At 42.1% G+C, this 15,444-nt stretch overlaps 1 protein-coding gene across 2 annotated transcripts; it reads left to right on the top strand.

The window, feature by feature from the left end:
• The first annotated feature begins 413 nt into the window (after positions 1-413).
• On the top strand, positions 414-13,657 carry LOC139582568 (protein-lysine N-trimethyltransferase SMYD5-like). 2 transcript variants are annotated; one of them, XM_071412701.1, is made up of 13 exons: positions 414-571; positions 1,348-1,456; positions 1,680-1,819; positions 5,844-5,965; positions 6,260-6,329; positions 6,597-6,701; positions 7,000-7,062; positions 8,727-8,797; positions 8,907-9,013; positions 9,309-9,365; positions 9,509-9,603; positions 10,093-10,163; positions 12,594-13,657. In XM_071412701.1, the coding sequence occupies exons 1-13, from the start codon at positions 479-481 to the stop codon at positions 12,724-12,726; spliced, it is 1,236 nt and encodes a 411-aa protein (XP_071268802.1). In that variant the 5' UTR covers positions 414-478; the 3' UTR covers positions 12,727-13,657. The 2 variants fall into 2 exon arrangements, with proteins under 2 accessions (XP_071268802.1, XP_071268794.1); XM_071412693.1 differs by having other exon boundaries at positions 427-571; positions 12,640-13,657.
• The last annotated feature ends 1,787 nt before the right edge of the window (positions 13,658-15,444 follow it).

Below are 15,444 nucleotides of genomic sequence, written 5' to 3'. Positions count from 1 at the left end.
CTATGATTTTGAAAGTGGAGACATTTTTCCAGACCCATCATCACTCAGCTTTTAACCAAATCAGAGGTAGGGTGACCGCTTTATTGTTTCAATTAAGGATTCTATGTATTTTCTGCTACTCAAAATGTACTAAATGTTATCTATGATTCAATGGCATGTCAAAATGTTTAGTAATATGGTAAAATATATGAACTTTTATTTGTCTTCTGTCAAATGCATGTATGTGTGACAGTGAGCCATCTACCTTTGCGTGACAATGAGGGTGCTGTAAAATATTGGAAAAAAGTTTGGCGTTCATGATATAATTCATTACATTTCATCGAAGATAAAATCATGTCAGAATTTTGCAGGGCACTAATCTTAGTCAATCTGTTTACTAGAAAAACACTACCTAAATCAATCGCTAGAGGCCACTAAATGCCTACGGGTAGACGCTTCTAAAAACGTCAGAGTTGAAAGGGCGAAGGTTGTTTTGAAGATGGCTGCCCCCCAAGATGACATGTTTTCTCTCTGCGTCGACCCCACTAAAGTTAGCAGTTGTGTGGAAGTCCGATTTATTGACAAGATTAAGGTAATGTGCTGACAATGATTATTTTGAAAAGGCTAATTTCAAGTTTCTCGGATCTAGCACCGTTTTGATGCCAAATTCATTGGCACGCATGCTGTCAGTCTGTGTGGACTAGCTGGGCAAATCAAAAAATTATTCGCGAGACAGCATTTTTTGGCATTTTGTTGACGTTTTCTGGCTGTCTGTAACTACGTAGTTACTTGCTATCTGTGTTAATGTTTTAGATTCATCATGGTGTAACCGATGTGAAATGGCTAGCTAGTTAGCGGGGTGCGCGCTAATAGCGTTTCAATCGGTGACGTCACTCGCTCTGAGCCCCTGAAGTAGTTGTTCCTCTTGCTCTGCAAGGGCCGCGGCTTTTGTGGAGCGATGGGTAACGATGCTTCGAGGGTGGCTGTTGTAGATGTGTACAGAGGGTCCCTGGTACGAGCAGGTAGGGGCGAGGAGAGGGACGGGAAGGTATACTGTTACAATGGCTTATTGTAGTTAGCTAGCAAATTACATTCACCACCAAGTACAGTCACCACCTTCATGCCACATGGATTGCTATCTGATTCCTTTTAAAGCTAGTTAAGCTTTTTGTCTAGTTAAACAACTAGCATCTTGACACGTTAGCTATCTAGGTATGCACAGAGATACCTTTTGGGGGGCTAATAAAGTTCAAAGGCTAGCCTGTTCTGAGTCAATAGGATACACTTTGTGTGGATAAAGTATGGGCAGGTGCATATTACTGAAATTGACATTGCTTTTTATATCTAAACATTTGGTTTTATTTTTAGGGCAAGGGATTATTTTCCAAGAAGGCCATCAAGAAAGGAGACACAATTTTTATTGAGCGCCCTCTTGTCTCTGCCCAGTTCTTGTGGAATTCCCTGTACAAGTACAAAGGTGAGGTGTTACAGGTTCAAGATTTAGGTGATTGACAGACTGAACACATCCTCGTTTTATGTTCCTAAAATTGTGGGTCAAAATGTTCCAGCATGCTTTGCTTTTTAGATGAACATATGCCAAGGGGAAAACCTCACATTTTGAGTCTTTTGAATGGTCTTTCATATTTAGTGATATGACCCTTAGTTCTCTCATTTATCATCCATCCCTGTCTCTTCTCCAGCCTGTGAGTTCTGCTTGCGTGCTCTGGAGACGGCCGAGGATAATGCCCGTAGACTCAGTGGCATCCCTGACCTCAGTCTACCCCACCCCGAGCTGTGCAAAGTGCATCCAGAGCTGCACCAAGCTTGCCCACAATGCCAGGTGTGTGCCTCTCACAAGTCCTCATCTGCACTGCCAATTAAGGACTGGACAGTACTGATCTAAAAACACATTGTAACCAATTTTTGAAAGTGGAAGCAAAGTACTTTTAGCATATATTTTCATTTGTCTCCTGCATCTTCGCAAATTGAAGTTTAATTGTAAGGATGTTTTTTCTATTAATAGCGTAAAATTAAGATGTACAGAAAGACTCATGTGAAGGCCAAATTACAGAGGAGGAACTTCTTGATGCATTTAAAGCCTTTAAGTCCAGTAAAACTCCAGGGCTGGATGGCATACCAGTTGAGGTACATCAAACCTTTTTCCATTATTAGCATGTTTTGATCACTTCTATAAAAATGGTAGACTATTGAATAGTCAGCAAGAAGGTCTGATTTTACTATTACTGAAACAGGACCCAGGTGGTAAATCCAGCCCACCTAAAAAACTGGAGGCCCCTTACACTTCACTGTTGTGATGCAAAAATTCTAGCAAAATGCATAGAATTTAAAAAAGTATTGTCAGACAAGTTTTTTTTACATGGACGATACATAGGAGATAATATAAGAGAAGTACTGGAAACAATGGAACACTATGAAGAATCGGGGAAACCGGGCCTAGTGTTCATTTTGAAAAGTACGACTAGGATTTATATATAAATGGACTATTTTAATTTTGTAGGATCTCTTATACAATGGATTAAAGTTATGTATAGTAACTCCAGTTGTAAAAGAGTAAATAATGGCTATTTCTCAGAAAGTATCAAACTGTCAAGAGGAGTGAAACAATGTTGTCCACTATCAGCATATCTATTTATTATGGCCATCAAAATGTTAGCTATTAAAATTTGATCCAACAATAATATCACGGGGCTAAAAATCCGGGGCTTAAAAGAAATGGTGTCATTGTACTGGCAACTCGTGTTTTCTTTTAAATGCGCAATTTGGATCCCTGGACAGTCTCATAGAGGATCTAGAAAAATGTTTCTAATCTCTGCATTGCAACCAAATATTGAAAAGTGTACTATATTACATATTGGATCGCAAAAAAATACAACTTTTACATTACTGTTGAGTTTACCAATAAAATGGCCTGGCGGTGAAGTGGACATAATCAGTATTTATATCCCTAAAGAGAGAAACTCTCACCACAATACATTTTAATAGAAAGTTAGCAAAATTATATATATTGCTCCATGAAAAGGTAAATACCTGTATTTGTGGAAAAATCACCCTGATTAATTATTTAGTCATATCCCAGTTTACATATTTACTTATCAAATCAAATCAAGTTTATTTTATATAGCCCTTCGTACATCAGTTAATATCTCGAAGTGCTGTACAGAAACCCAGCCTAAAACCCCAAACGGCAAGCAATGCAGGTGTAGAAGCACGGTGGCTAGGAAAAACTCCCTAGAAAGGCCAAAACCTAGGAAGAAACCTAGAGAGGAACCAGGCTATGAGGGGTGGCCAGTCCTCTTCTGGCTGTGCCGGGTGGAGATTATAACAGAACATGGCCAAGATGTTCAAATGTTCATAAATGACCAGCATGGTCAAATAATAATAATCACAGTAGTTATCGAGGGTGTAGCAAGTCAGCACCTCAGGAGTAAATGTCAGTTGGCTTTTCATAGCCGATCATTAAGAGTATCTCTACCGCTCCTGCGGTCTCTAGAGAGTTGAAAACAGCAGGTCTGGGACAGGTAGCAGGTCCGGTGGACAGGTCAGGGTTCCATAGCCGCAGGCAGAACAGTTGAAACTGGAACAGCAGCAAGGCCAGGTGGACTAGGGACAGCAAGGAGTCATCATGTCCGGTAGTCCTGACGCATGGTCCTAGGGCTCAGGTCCTCCGAGAGACAGAAAGAAAGAGAGAAGGAGAGAATTAGAGAGAGCATACTTAAATTCACACAGGACACCGGATAAGACAGGAGAAGTACTCCAGATATAACCAACTGACCCTAGCCCCCCGACACATAAACTACTGCAGCATAAATACTGGAGGCTGAGACAGGAGGGGTCAGGAGACACTGTGGCCCCATCCGATGATACCCCCGGACAGGGCCAAACAGGAAGGATATAACCCCACCCACTTTGCCAAAGCACAGCCCCCGCACCACTAGAGGGATATCTTCAACCACCAACTTACAATCCTGAGAAAAGGCCGAGTATAGCCCACAAAGATCTCCACCACAGCACAAACCAAGGGGGGGCGCCAACCCAGACAGGAAGATCACGTCAGTAACTCAACCCACTCAAGTGACGCACCCCTCCTAGGGACGGCATGAAAGAGCACCAGTAAGCCAGTGACTCAGCCCCTGTAATAGGGTTAGAGGCAGAGAATCCCAGTGGAGAGAGGGGAACCGGCCAGGCAGAGACTTATGGCCCTGGCTACACTGAACAACTTGTTTTTTAAATGATATGAGCAAAGAATATTCTACTTTATTTTGAACTTCAAGCCAGACAAAATGAAACGTGCCTATTTATATAATTAATATGAATTCAGAGGGCTGAAATTTAAATATTAAGGCATTGAACCTTTCACTAAAGGCTTCAGTCATACAAAAGTTGTACTTCAATCCGAACTGGTTTTCCAGCAGATTAGTAAGAATAGCTCATCCCGTGTTCGTAAAAAAACTTTTTTCCCTTTATTCAGTTTACAACACTTTCGGTTATTTGAAAATTAAATAATCTCTAGAATATCCCTATTTTTTAAACAAGCCATGGAAAGCTGGTTGCAATTTCAGTTTAATCCACCATAAAAGACACAACAAATATTACAACAAATATTATGGTTAAACTCCTATACTAATTGATACCAAAAAATATATATATTTTTGGAAAAATTGTTTAATAATCTTTGTTAATGATATCATAAATGCAGCTGAGGGAGTTATGTCACACATACAGCAAACAAAAATAAATGGAAATGTCTGCTCTATTCAAAATTACAGCCAACTGATTGCAGCATTACCGCAGGAAGGGGGAGAAAGTAAGGAACTTGTCTGTCGGCCCTACATTAGACCAAAATTGGTTAAAGAAAAAAGAAATATACCAGTTTAATTTAAGGATCAAAAAATGAACAGCTTGCAAAAATAGTTGGGAAGAGATTTTCGATGTGCCGATTCCATGGTACATGGTTTATGAACTGATGGATTAAAAACGTATAGCTTTCCCATTTAAATGATTTTGCTAAATTCTTGCAACCATTAGAATTGTATGTATATGGGGGAAACATCCATCCCAGCTCTGTATATTTTGCTGTGAAGATACAGAATCATTAGATCACTTGTTTTGGTACTGTCCACATGTAGCTTGTTTTTGGTCACAGGTTCAGAAATGCCTTAAGATTTACAATATTTACCTGGAGATTGCACTGCAAATAGCACTGCTGGGTGACTTGAAAAGCCATAGTCAATCGATCAATCTAATAATACTCTTAGTAAAAATTTTAATCTTTAATTTCTTTCTATCAGAATAGAAAGGTTCAGAACTTTTGTGAAACATTACAGAAGAGTTGAAAAATATTTTGGAATGAGATTGATGGGAGGATTTGAGGGTAACAGAAGTTGGGACAAAAAAAGATAACTAATGTCAAATATTCTGTGACTGTATATTTTATGTATAAGCTTTAAGTAGAGGCCTAAGTATTGTTGTCCAGTAGTTTACAATTAGGGGAGTGGGGTTAGGGGAAAATAATAAAACATATGGGGGATTGGAAATTATGATGACAATTACATAGATTGTGGGTTCTATTAATCTTCAATATTCAAACTGATCTACCCCCTTAAAAATACAAATAAATAAATACATTGTAGTGGAAAGCAATATGGAAGATTCCTACTTAGCCTGTGTTTTCAGATCAGTAAAGATGAAGGATTAGAAGCCACTTAAATAAGATAAATGAGATGCACCTACCCAATCCCTGTCTGACAACCACATGGAGATGTGTTGATGTACTGTAGCTCCTTCCTCCAATCTAGTCCAGTGTCTCGCTTTGGGTTTCAGTGAGACTTTGTTTCCCCCTGCAGGTGATGTACTGTAGCAACGAGTGTCGGCAGGCTGCAGCAGACCAGTACCATCGGGCCCTGTGCCTAGGCTCCTCCCAAGAGGACCCAAACCACCCCATCAGCAAACTAAAGGATGCCTGGAGGTGAGATATGGATTTTCTGTTTAATTGAATACTACTAGATGGGGCCCATATTTTTCTTGGGCTGGATTTAACATTTTTACTAGCTGTCAAATCCTTGCTTCCTCGTTTCCTCTAATTCCTCACCTCCCTCTCAAAGCACCCTCCCTTGCAACTCCGCTTTCAATTAGATTTGAGTAAACGAGGACGAGAAAGCAAGGATTTGACAGCCAGTAACGTTTTCAGATCCAGCCCCAGTAATATTTTGTCTGTGATTGCTGCAGTATGAACTGACATTGTCCCTTATCTGTCCCCTAGGAGCATGCACTACCCTCCTGAGACCTCCAGCATCATGCTCATGGCCAGGATGGTGGCCACTGTCAAACAGGTGAGCCTCCTCTGCCTCCTGCCTCTGACTTTTTTGTTGTTGAGCTTCTCCAATTCCAAAGTGGGTTGCACTTTGTATTTGCATTCTGTCTTTGTAGTGAATGTTAGTTTGAGATTAAGGTTTTTGGAGATTGAAAGATCTTCACAATGCCTGGAGAAGCATTTCACCTGTCAGCTTGCTATAATAATCCTATATTCTTTGCATACCTGTGCATAATATGTATTTCTCAAACATAATAATAATGTTTGAATCATTTGTGTCATGCAGGCCCAAGACAAAGGGCACTGGCAGAAGTTGTTCTCTCAATTCTGCAGCCGTGCGGCCAACGAGGAGGAGGAGATTGCACATAAGCTGCTGGGAGAGAAGTTCCAGGTAAGCATGGAGATAATGGCTGTGTCTAAAAATGTTAGCTACAAGATGTTAAATCCTTGCTTCCCCCATCCTTGTTTCCTAAATTCCTCTTAAGGCTCATTGGAGGAGGTCTGAGGAAAGGACCTTGGAACACTCCTCCAATGTGCTTTGAGAAGAATTGAGGAGACCAGGTTTGAGCTTCAAATTTGGTTTAAAAAAATGTGGTCAGCATTAGCTTTGAGTCACCATTGGAATAGATTTCAAAACGGTTACTTATAGACTGTTACCTTCATTTTGACATATTGTATTGGGTTTGTAGGGGCAGTTAACCGTACTACGAACCCTGTTTACAACGGCACTTTACGACGATCATCTCAATCGGGTGAGTGTGGCACCATTTCCCCTTTCACGACCAATTTATTTATAGACACAAAGTCGTGGCCAAAAGTTTTGAGAATGACACAAATATACATTTTCAAAGTCTGCTGCCTCAGTGTCTTTAGATATTTTTGTCAGATGTTACTATTGAATACTGAAGTGTAATTACAAGCATTTCATAAGTGTCAAAAGGCTTTTATTGACAATAAAATGAAGTTGATGCAGAGTCAATATTTGCAGTGTAGACCCTTCTTTTTCAAGACCTCTGCAATCTGCCCTGGCATGCTGTCAATTAACTTCTGGGCCACATCCTGACTGATGGCAGCCCATTCTTGCATAATCAATGCTTGGAGTTTGTCAGAATTTGTGGGGTTTTGTTTGTCCACCTGCCTCTTGAGGATTGACCACACGTTCTCAATGGGATTAAGGTCTGGGGAGTTTCCTGGCCATGGACCCAAAATATCAATGTTTTGTTCCCTGAGCCACTTAGTTATCAGTTTTGCCTTATGGCAAGGTGCTCCATCATGCTGGAAAAGGCATTGTTTGTCACCAAACTGTTCCTGGATGGTTGGGAGAAGTTGCTCTCAGAGGATGTGTTGGTACCATTCTTTATTCATGGCTGTATTCTTGGATGTATTCTTGGATGGTCTCAGGAGGCTTTACTGTTGGCATGACACAGGACTGATGGTAGCGCTCACCTTGTCTTCTCCGGACAAGCTTTTTTCCGGATGCCCCAAACAATCGGAAAGGGGATTCATCAGAGAAAATGACTTTACCGCAGTCCTCAGCAGTCCAATCCCTGTACCTTTTGCAGAATATCAGTCTGTCCCTGATGTTTTTCCTGGAGAGAAGTGGCTTCTTTGCTGCCCTTCTTGACACCAGGCCATCCTCCAAAAGTCTTCGCCTCACTATGCGTGCAGATGCACTCACACCTGCCTACTGCCATTCCTGAGCAAGCTCTGTACTGGTGGTGCCCCGATCCCGCAGCTGAATCAACTTTAGGAGACGGTCCTGGTGCTTGCTGGACTTTCTTGGACGCCCTGAAGCCTTAACAACAATTGAAACGCTCTCCTTGAAGTTCTTGGTGATCCGATAAATGGTTGATTTATGTGCAATATCCTTGCCTGTGAAGCCCTTTTTGTGCAAAGCAATGATTACGGCACATGTTTCCTTGCAGGTAACCATGGCTGACAGAGGAAGAACAATAATTCCAAGCACCACCCTCCTTTTGAAGCTTCCAGTCTGTTATTCAAACTCAATCACAATGACAGCGTGATCTCCAGCTTTGTCCTCGTCAACACTCACACCTGTGTTAACGAGAGAATCACTGACATGTCAGCTGGTGATTCAGTTCATTTGCATGGCAAAGAGGGACTTTGGAGTTAATTGCAATTCATCTGATCACTCTTCATAACATTCTGGAGTATATGCAAATTGCCATCATACAAACTGAGGCAGCAGACTTTGTGGAAAATGTATATTTGTGTCATTCTCAAAACTTTTGGCCACGACTGTACATCGTTTTTTCGAGCTGATACTTGGCTACTTCTTCGCTCCCAGTAGACAAGACTGTAAAATAATGTCTTTGATAGAACAATTTCTTATGGACGTGTGTGATTATGATGCAGATAGTTTATGCTATAAGGTGTGTGTCCTTGCATGTTACAGTGGTTTACACCTGAGGGATTTCGTTCCCTCTTCTCCCTTGTGGGGACCAATGGACAGGGTATAGGTACCAGGTAAGGTTAATCTCTAAATCTCCAACTCATAAATAATGCACTGTGCCATTAGTCTGAATATCATTAAATTTAAAGTGCTGACATTGTTTTCTTATGTCTCGTTATCTAGTTCTCTCAGCCAATGGGTTCATGCATGTGATGCTTTGGTGCTGACTAGCCAGCAGAGGGAGCAATTGGATTCCTTCATTGACCAACTATACAAGGATGTCGAGAAAGGTCACAATTCCCTCCCTACACTCAAATACAGTGCTGTTTCCTGTGACATCTGTACCGTTTATGAGGAATACTGCGGAAAACTGTCTGATAAATATATTTGAGTATAAACCTACATTACCAAGAAAGTTTTTCAGAGGCTTTGTACAGCTCACATTTTATGATAGATCGTAAATAATACTTGGCGCCTCTGAATTGGGGTGGCTTGACTCAGGCATATTTTAAATCGTTACTAATATGGAATGAATCTCCTCTACTGACAATAGAGGTCAGAGCTGAATTAGATTTGTCTCCACAGAGACCGGTGACTTTCTGAACTGCGAGGGTTCCGGGCTCTTCCTACTGCAAAGCGCATGTGAGTCGTCACTATCAGATGGTTTCTAACCCCAGCTCCCAGAATCCTCAAACTCGCACAACATACAGAATCAATTAAATGAACTACAAATACATTTCACTGGTCAAAAGTTTGATTGTTTGATTATTTCGTCTACTCTCTAGGTAACCATAGCTGCATACCGAATGCGGCGGCATCTTTCCCGAGCAACAACTTCTTGCTTCATCTCAGTGCCCTAAGTGACATCAGCCCTGGAGAGGTCAGAAGAGGATGCTGGGGAGGGGGGGCTGGCGATAAATTCTGGCCGTGGATAGATGGGACAGAACATCCTGGCTTGCTCTGTTGTCAGCCGGTATTAGGGGTCTGAGACTTTAAGGATTAGAGCGGTTGTGTCAGGCTGTCAGAGAGATTGAGAAGGCTTGCATCTGCCCGTTACAGAAGCGTCAGAAGGGGCCAGAGAAATGTTTTGCCAGCCAATTAAATTCTGGCAAAAAATGTGTGCGCTTTAGTTTCGTTCTTATGACCATGGCAGGATAGTGACGAGATTTGGCGCCTGCTGCTGAATAAACATGAAACAACCAGATAAAGTAACAAGACTTGAACGATAAATCCAGGAGTTTGAAGTGGCTAACTCATTCATTGTTGTGTAAATTAAATTAATCCCTATATAGTAACTGTAATGGGAGGTCTTTTGATGTGAATGTCCTCATCTGCTAACATGTTAAACTCTGTTTCCTCACATCTCCAGGAGATCGGTATCAGTTACTTGGACTGCTGTCAGCGTGACAGGAGCCGTCATAGCAGACACAAAATCCTGAGGTAAACAACTGAAATCCCCTGTGTACCAATCCTTTTGACAGACTCAAACTGTTCCTAGTTCAGTCAAGATCAATGGCCACCCTCCCAGGCAATAAGGGGCAGTCCTGGGCCAGCACAGCCAAGGGGGTCTGGCGGTTATTCCGGTGCCTACCTACGCTCCGGTACTGATTTTTACCCCCTTAAAACCAGGGCTGGTTTGCTCTGCGGGAACCCATTTTGGATTCATATTCACTGTATCCTGTTGAAAGGCACTTCACCTTGAAAATCTGCAACTCCCACAAACTGAAGGTAGTGAAGCATGAACAAAGACTGGTCTCTGTCTCTTTTCTCAGAAAATGAGAACCAAAGATGGTGGATAATTTAAGATGGTTCACTCAGGCGGTTTACCGTTGAAGAAGAAAAAAAAAGTCCATTCCAGTCTACTTAAAGGCCCAGTGCAGTCAAACATTTCCTGTGCTTTATATACACTTCAGATACAAAAGTATGTATACACCCCTTCAAATGAGTGGATTCGTCAATTTTGACAGGTGTATAAAACCGAGCACACAGCCATGCAATATCCATAGACAAACATTGGCAGTAGAATGGCCTTACTGAAGAGCTCAGTGACTTTCAACGTGGTACCGTCATAGGATGCCACCTTTCCAACAAGTCAGTCCGTCAAATTTCTGCACTGCTAGAGCTGCCCCGGTCAACTGTAAGTGCTATTATTTTGAAGTGGAAATGTAGAGGAGCAACAACGGCACAGCCGCAAAGTGGTAGGCCACACAAGCTCACAGAACGAGACCACCGAGTGCTGAAGCGCTTTGCGTGTAAAAATCGTCTGTCCTCGGTTGCAACACTCACTACTGAGTTCCAAGCTGCCTCTGGAGAAATGCCACCCCACACCATGACTGACCCACCGCCAAACCGGTCATGCTGGAGGATGTTGCAGGCAGCAGAACGTTCTCCACGGCATCTCCAGACTCTGTCACGTCTGTCACATGTGCTCAGTGTGAACCTGCTTTCATCTGTGAAGAGCACAGGGCGCCAGTGGCGAATTTGCCAATCTTGGTGTTCTCTGGCAAATGCCAAACGTACTGCACGGTGTTGGGCTGTAAGCACAACCCCCACCTGTGGACGTCGGGCCCTCATACCAACCTCATGGAGTCTGTTTCTGACCGTTTGAGCAGACACATGCACATTTGTGGCCTGCTGGAGGTCATTTTGCAGGGCTCTGGCAGTGCTCCACCTGCTCCTCCTTGCACAAAGGCGGAGGTAGCGGTCCTGCTGCTGGGTTGTTGCCCTCCTACGTCCTCCTCCACGTCTCCTGATGTACTGGCCTGTCTCCTGGTAGCGCCTCCATGCTCTGGACACTACGCTGACAGACACAGCTAACCTTCTTGCCACAGCTCGCATTGATGTGCCATCCTGGATGAGCTGCACTACCTGAGCCACTTGTGTGGGTTGTAGACTCCGTCTCATGCTACCACTAGAGTGAAAGCACCGCCAGCATTCAAAAGTGACCAAAACATCAGCCAGGAAGCATAGGAACTGAGAAGTGGTCTGTGGTCACCACCTGCAGAACCACTCCTTTATTGGGGGTGTCTTGCTAATTGCCTATAATTTCCACCTTTTGTCTATTCCATTTGCACAACAGCATGTGAAATTTATTGTCAATCAGTGTTGCTTCCTAAGTGGACAGTTTGATTTCACAGAAGTGTGATTGACTTGGAGTTACATTGTGTTGTTTAAGTGTTCCCTTTATTTTTTTGAGCAGTGTATATTCCCACACTGAAGTTGGAATAATACTGTGAAATGTTAAAATTATGATAATGCCCCTTTGGTATAAGAGCTGTTTGGAAATTTCTGCCTGTTTTTGTGGGATGGCGTTTTGGCCTGCCTGGTGACATTGGTTAGTTAGTAGACCAATAACAAATAGTTCTAAACCTCTGCCAATAAGAGCTAGTTTTCAGTTTCCCCCTCCCAACTCAGACCCTCCCGGACAGTCCTAGCTAAATTCTTGCTTAAGAAATTGCTCTTTTGCTTCTTTTCAACGGTTTTAATTTATAACAATCACAGTAACGTACTTAGTTGTTACCCAGAAATGATTTGCTATTGAGTTTAAAATGTCTGCATTAGACCTTTAACTGGTTGTCTCCCCCATGGACACCAATGCAATAGCAGCTGAGTCTGTTCTACTTAGTTCATTGACTTTCATTGAACCAGAAAAGAACAGCGAGTATTCACACCCACATTGTGTTGTGCAGTATGTTTACAGTGTTGAATCATGGCATTTATTTTTGAGGAGCTCACAGATTGACGCAAATGTATTTTATCAGTCTGCATTATATTCCTTATTCTTCCTTTTGCTCTCTCGCTAAGACAATCTTTGTCCAGAACGAGACAGGCAGCCATGTGACTTATGTAACTTCGTTGTTCTCTTCCCAGGGATAACTACCTGTTCATCTGCTCGTGTCCAAAATGTGTGTCTCAGATGGATGAGTTGGATCTGACGTCGGACGACGAGGAGGAGGAGGAGGAGGAGGGAGATGACATGGAGGACGAGATGACGGACGTCTGAGGGGGTAAAAAGACCCGCTCTGCTCCCACTCACCCCCTCCCTAATCCACTCACTCAGCCATGCTAGCTAACTGCACAGTGAAAACCAACCTTAAAGAAGACCTTGCATATCACCAAACATCAAATTCATTGTGTAACTAAATCTTTTTGTCAATGAAAATAAGTCACTCACTGGCCCTACGCTTTGGATCTCCCCCTTGAAAAGCGTTTTCTCACATTACTGTACAGTAGCAGATGTTTTAGCTGTCACCTCTCGTGTATCTTCTGCTTATTGGAAAAGTTTACATGGAAGACATCCAGTTCACTAATGTTTTTCATTTATCACAGTTTTTAGTACCATTAAATTGGCAAGATGTCATTTATTCCTCGTGTTGAGTGCATTAGGTGTAGATTAATTCAGACAGAATATATGGTGCTTGTTCTGTGAAGGATAATTCACTTGGCGAACCTAGTAGGGATAACATTACAGTATGGACAGTGTAGAAGAAGTAACTGACCCTTATTAAGTACATATATTTTCATATGAGATTAGAAACGGTCATTGCAAGCTATGAGGTAACCATCAGCCAGGATATTACTCTGAGACCTTGAGCTGTAGAAAGCTTTTGTCAGTTAACTATTTGCCCTTTATTGAGTAGAGCAGATTTTCACTGCAATGAAATTGCTGCTACTGCCCACACATGAATCAATACAACCGCAATGACTGTAATCTTCAGTGCCAACATTTTCAATGTTACCGAACAAATATGGCTAACATCGAATGACTAACTTCAATTATCTCAGTTGGCATTTCAGAGCAGTGGTGCATGAGAACAAATTGCTTTTGATGTCACACAATGAAATGCTGCAATATAAGAGCAGCAGTAAATATTGTATGAGAATCCTTGAAATTGTAATTTTTACTGCTCTGGCATAAACCATTGAGATTAAAATGTCTCGTCTCTTATTTGCTTTATTTGTGTTCTCCTTAGTACAATTTGGTTTTATGCAGAAGTTAAGCCAACTGGTAATTTCTCAGTCTTCATCAAATATGAACCACAAGTCAACACTGTTTGAAGCAGCACCGATATCCCGTGGATAACTATCCCGCCAACATCTTTGAGAGCATGACGATTTGACAACTATTCCTTTCTAGTTATTTTCTACTTCATTAGTGGGTCTTTTAACGACTGTTTCATGTGTGCCTGTTATTATATAGGCTATCTATTTGCCTGATGACTCGATAAACTGAATTATTCTGCTGCTCTATCGTTTGATACATTAGTCAGACTGCCATCATTGAAGTTGTTTGTGGTCACCTCAAAATGAAGGGTGTTGTACAAAACAAAGAAATCAGCAAGTGGATCATCTTTAACCAGTCAGAGTATCAGAGCCCATGACTAATTTTCATGTGTTCTTGCTCTGGCCCAACCCATCATCGTTTCTATTATAATGGATTTCCATTATAAAAAATCTTCAGGGAGGTACCCGATCCAGACTCGGAGAAGAAACTAACGTCCGTGGGTGTAGTGTTTGGCCGGAGCAAGGCTTTTGTGTAGCCGGGCAAATTATTGATACTAGATTAATGTGGCTGATAGCCAAATTTTCTGAGTGACCTATCATGTGATTTCACACAAGCTCCCATTTTTCAGAAACACAAATGTTCATCAGTGTCAGCCTATCTTCCCTATGGGAATGGTTTAGATGAGTCAAATGCAAATTTCCATTGGAAGAGAACGCATGTTTTTCTTCCATGAGAGGATGCACATAGCTGGAGCCAAGCATGGTGGGAGGCTGGACCTCTGAACAAGTCCAACACCCGTTGGTCGTCATCCTCAGAGCTCATGCCAGTATCCCCACTGGACCTCTTCAGCTCTGGAATGTGGCCGGGCTTTTGGCAGAGCTGTTCATTGAAGGGGTCGAGGGCAGGCAGTCACACACATGCACAACACACAGCACTATTGCTTAGTTTGTTCCACTGTATAGAGGTCATGTTAATAACCTATTCATAGACCCTTACTACCTTTAGCGCCTATTGATAATAGTATATTCTGGTCAGGGGAGGTTTGTTATGAGCCCCGACGCTAGTTCTGAACGTTAAACTCATCGTTTGCGGTAAGGTTTTCATATCAGCGACAAATACTTTTCAAAAAACAAAAGGTTAAATTACTTCACACCTTTATAGGGTTAGTGTTCCCGTACGGCCATATCTCCATGTTATAGTGCTTGTTTAAGGAAGTTAGATGGAATCAATAGGCAGCCACCTTTGTTAATTATGTTGAACAAAAATATAAACGCAACATGTAAAGTGTTGATCACATGTTTAATTTTTCTCAAATGTTGAGCATTTCTTCTTTGCCAAGATAATCCATCTGCCTGACAGGTTTGGCATATCAAGAAGCTGATTAAATAGCATGATCATTACACAGATGCACCTTGTGCTGGAGACAATAAAAGGCTACTCTAAAATGTGCAATTGTCACACAACACAACTCCACAGATGTCTTACGTTTTGAGGGAGCGTGCAATTGGCATGCTGACTGCGGAATGTCCAACAGAGCTGTTGCCAGAAAATTGGATGTTCAGTTCTTTACCATAAGCCACCTCTAACATTGTTGTAGCGAATTTGGCAGTACATCTGACCGGCCTCACAACTGCAGACCACGTGTAACCACGCGAGCCCAGGACCTCCACATCAGGCTTCTTCACCTGCGGGATCGTCTGGGAGGGCTCTTTCTGT

Source organism: Salvelinus alpinus, chromosome 1 (assembly GCF_045679555.1).
Source record: "Salvelinus alpinus chromosome 1, SLU_Salpinus.1, whole genome shotgun sequence".
Taxonomy (NCBI): domain Eukaryota; kingdom Metazoa; phylum Chordata; class Actinopteri; order Salmoniformes; family Salmonidae; genus Salvelinus; species Salvelinus alpinus.
This window is presented reverse-complemented; position numbering and strand designations above follow the sequence as displayed.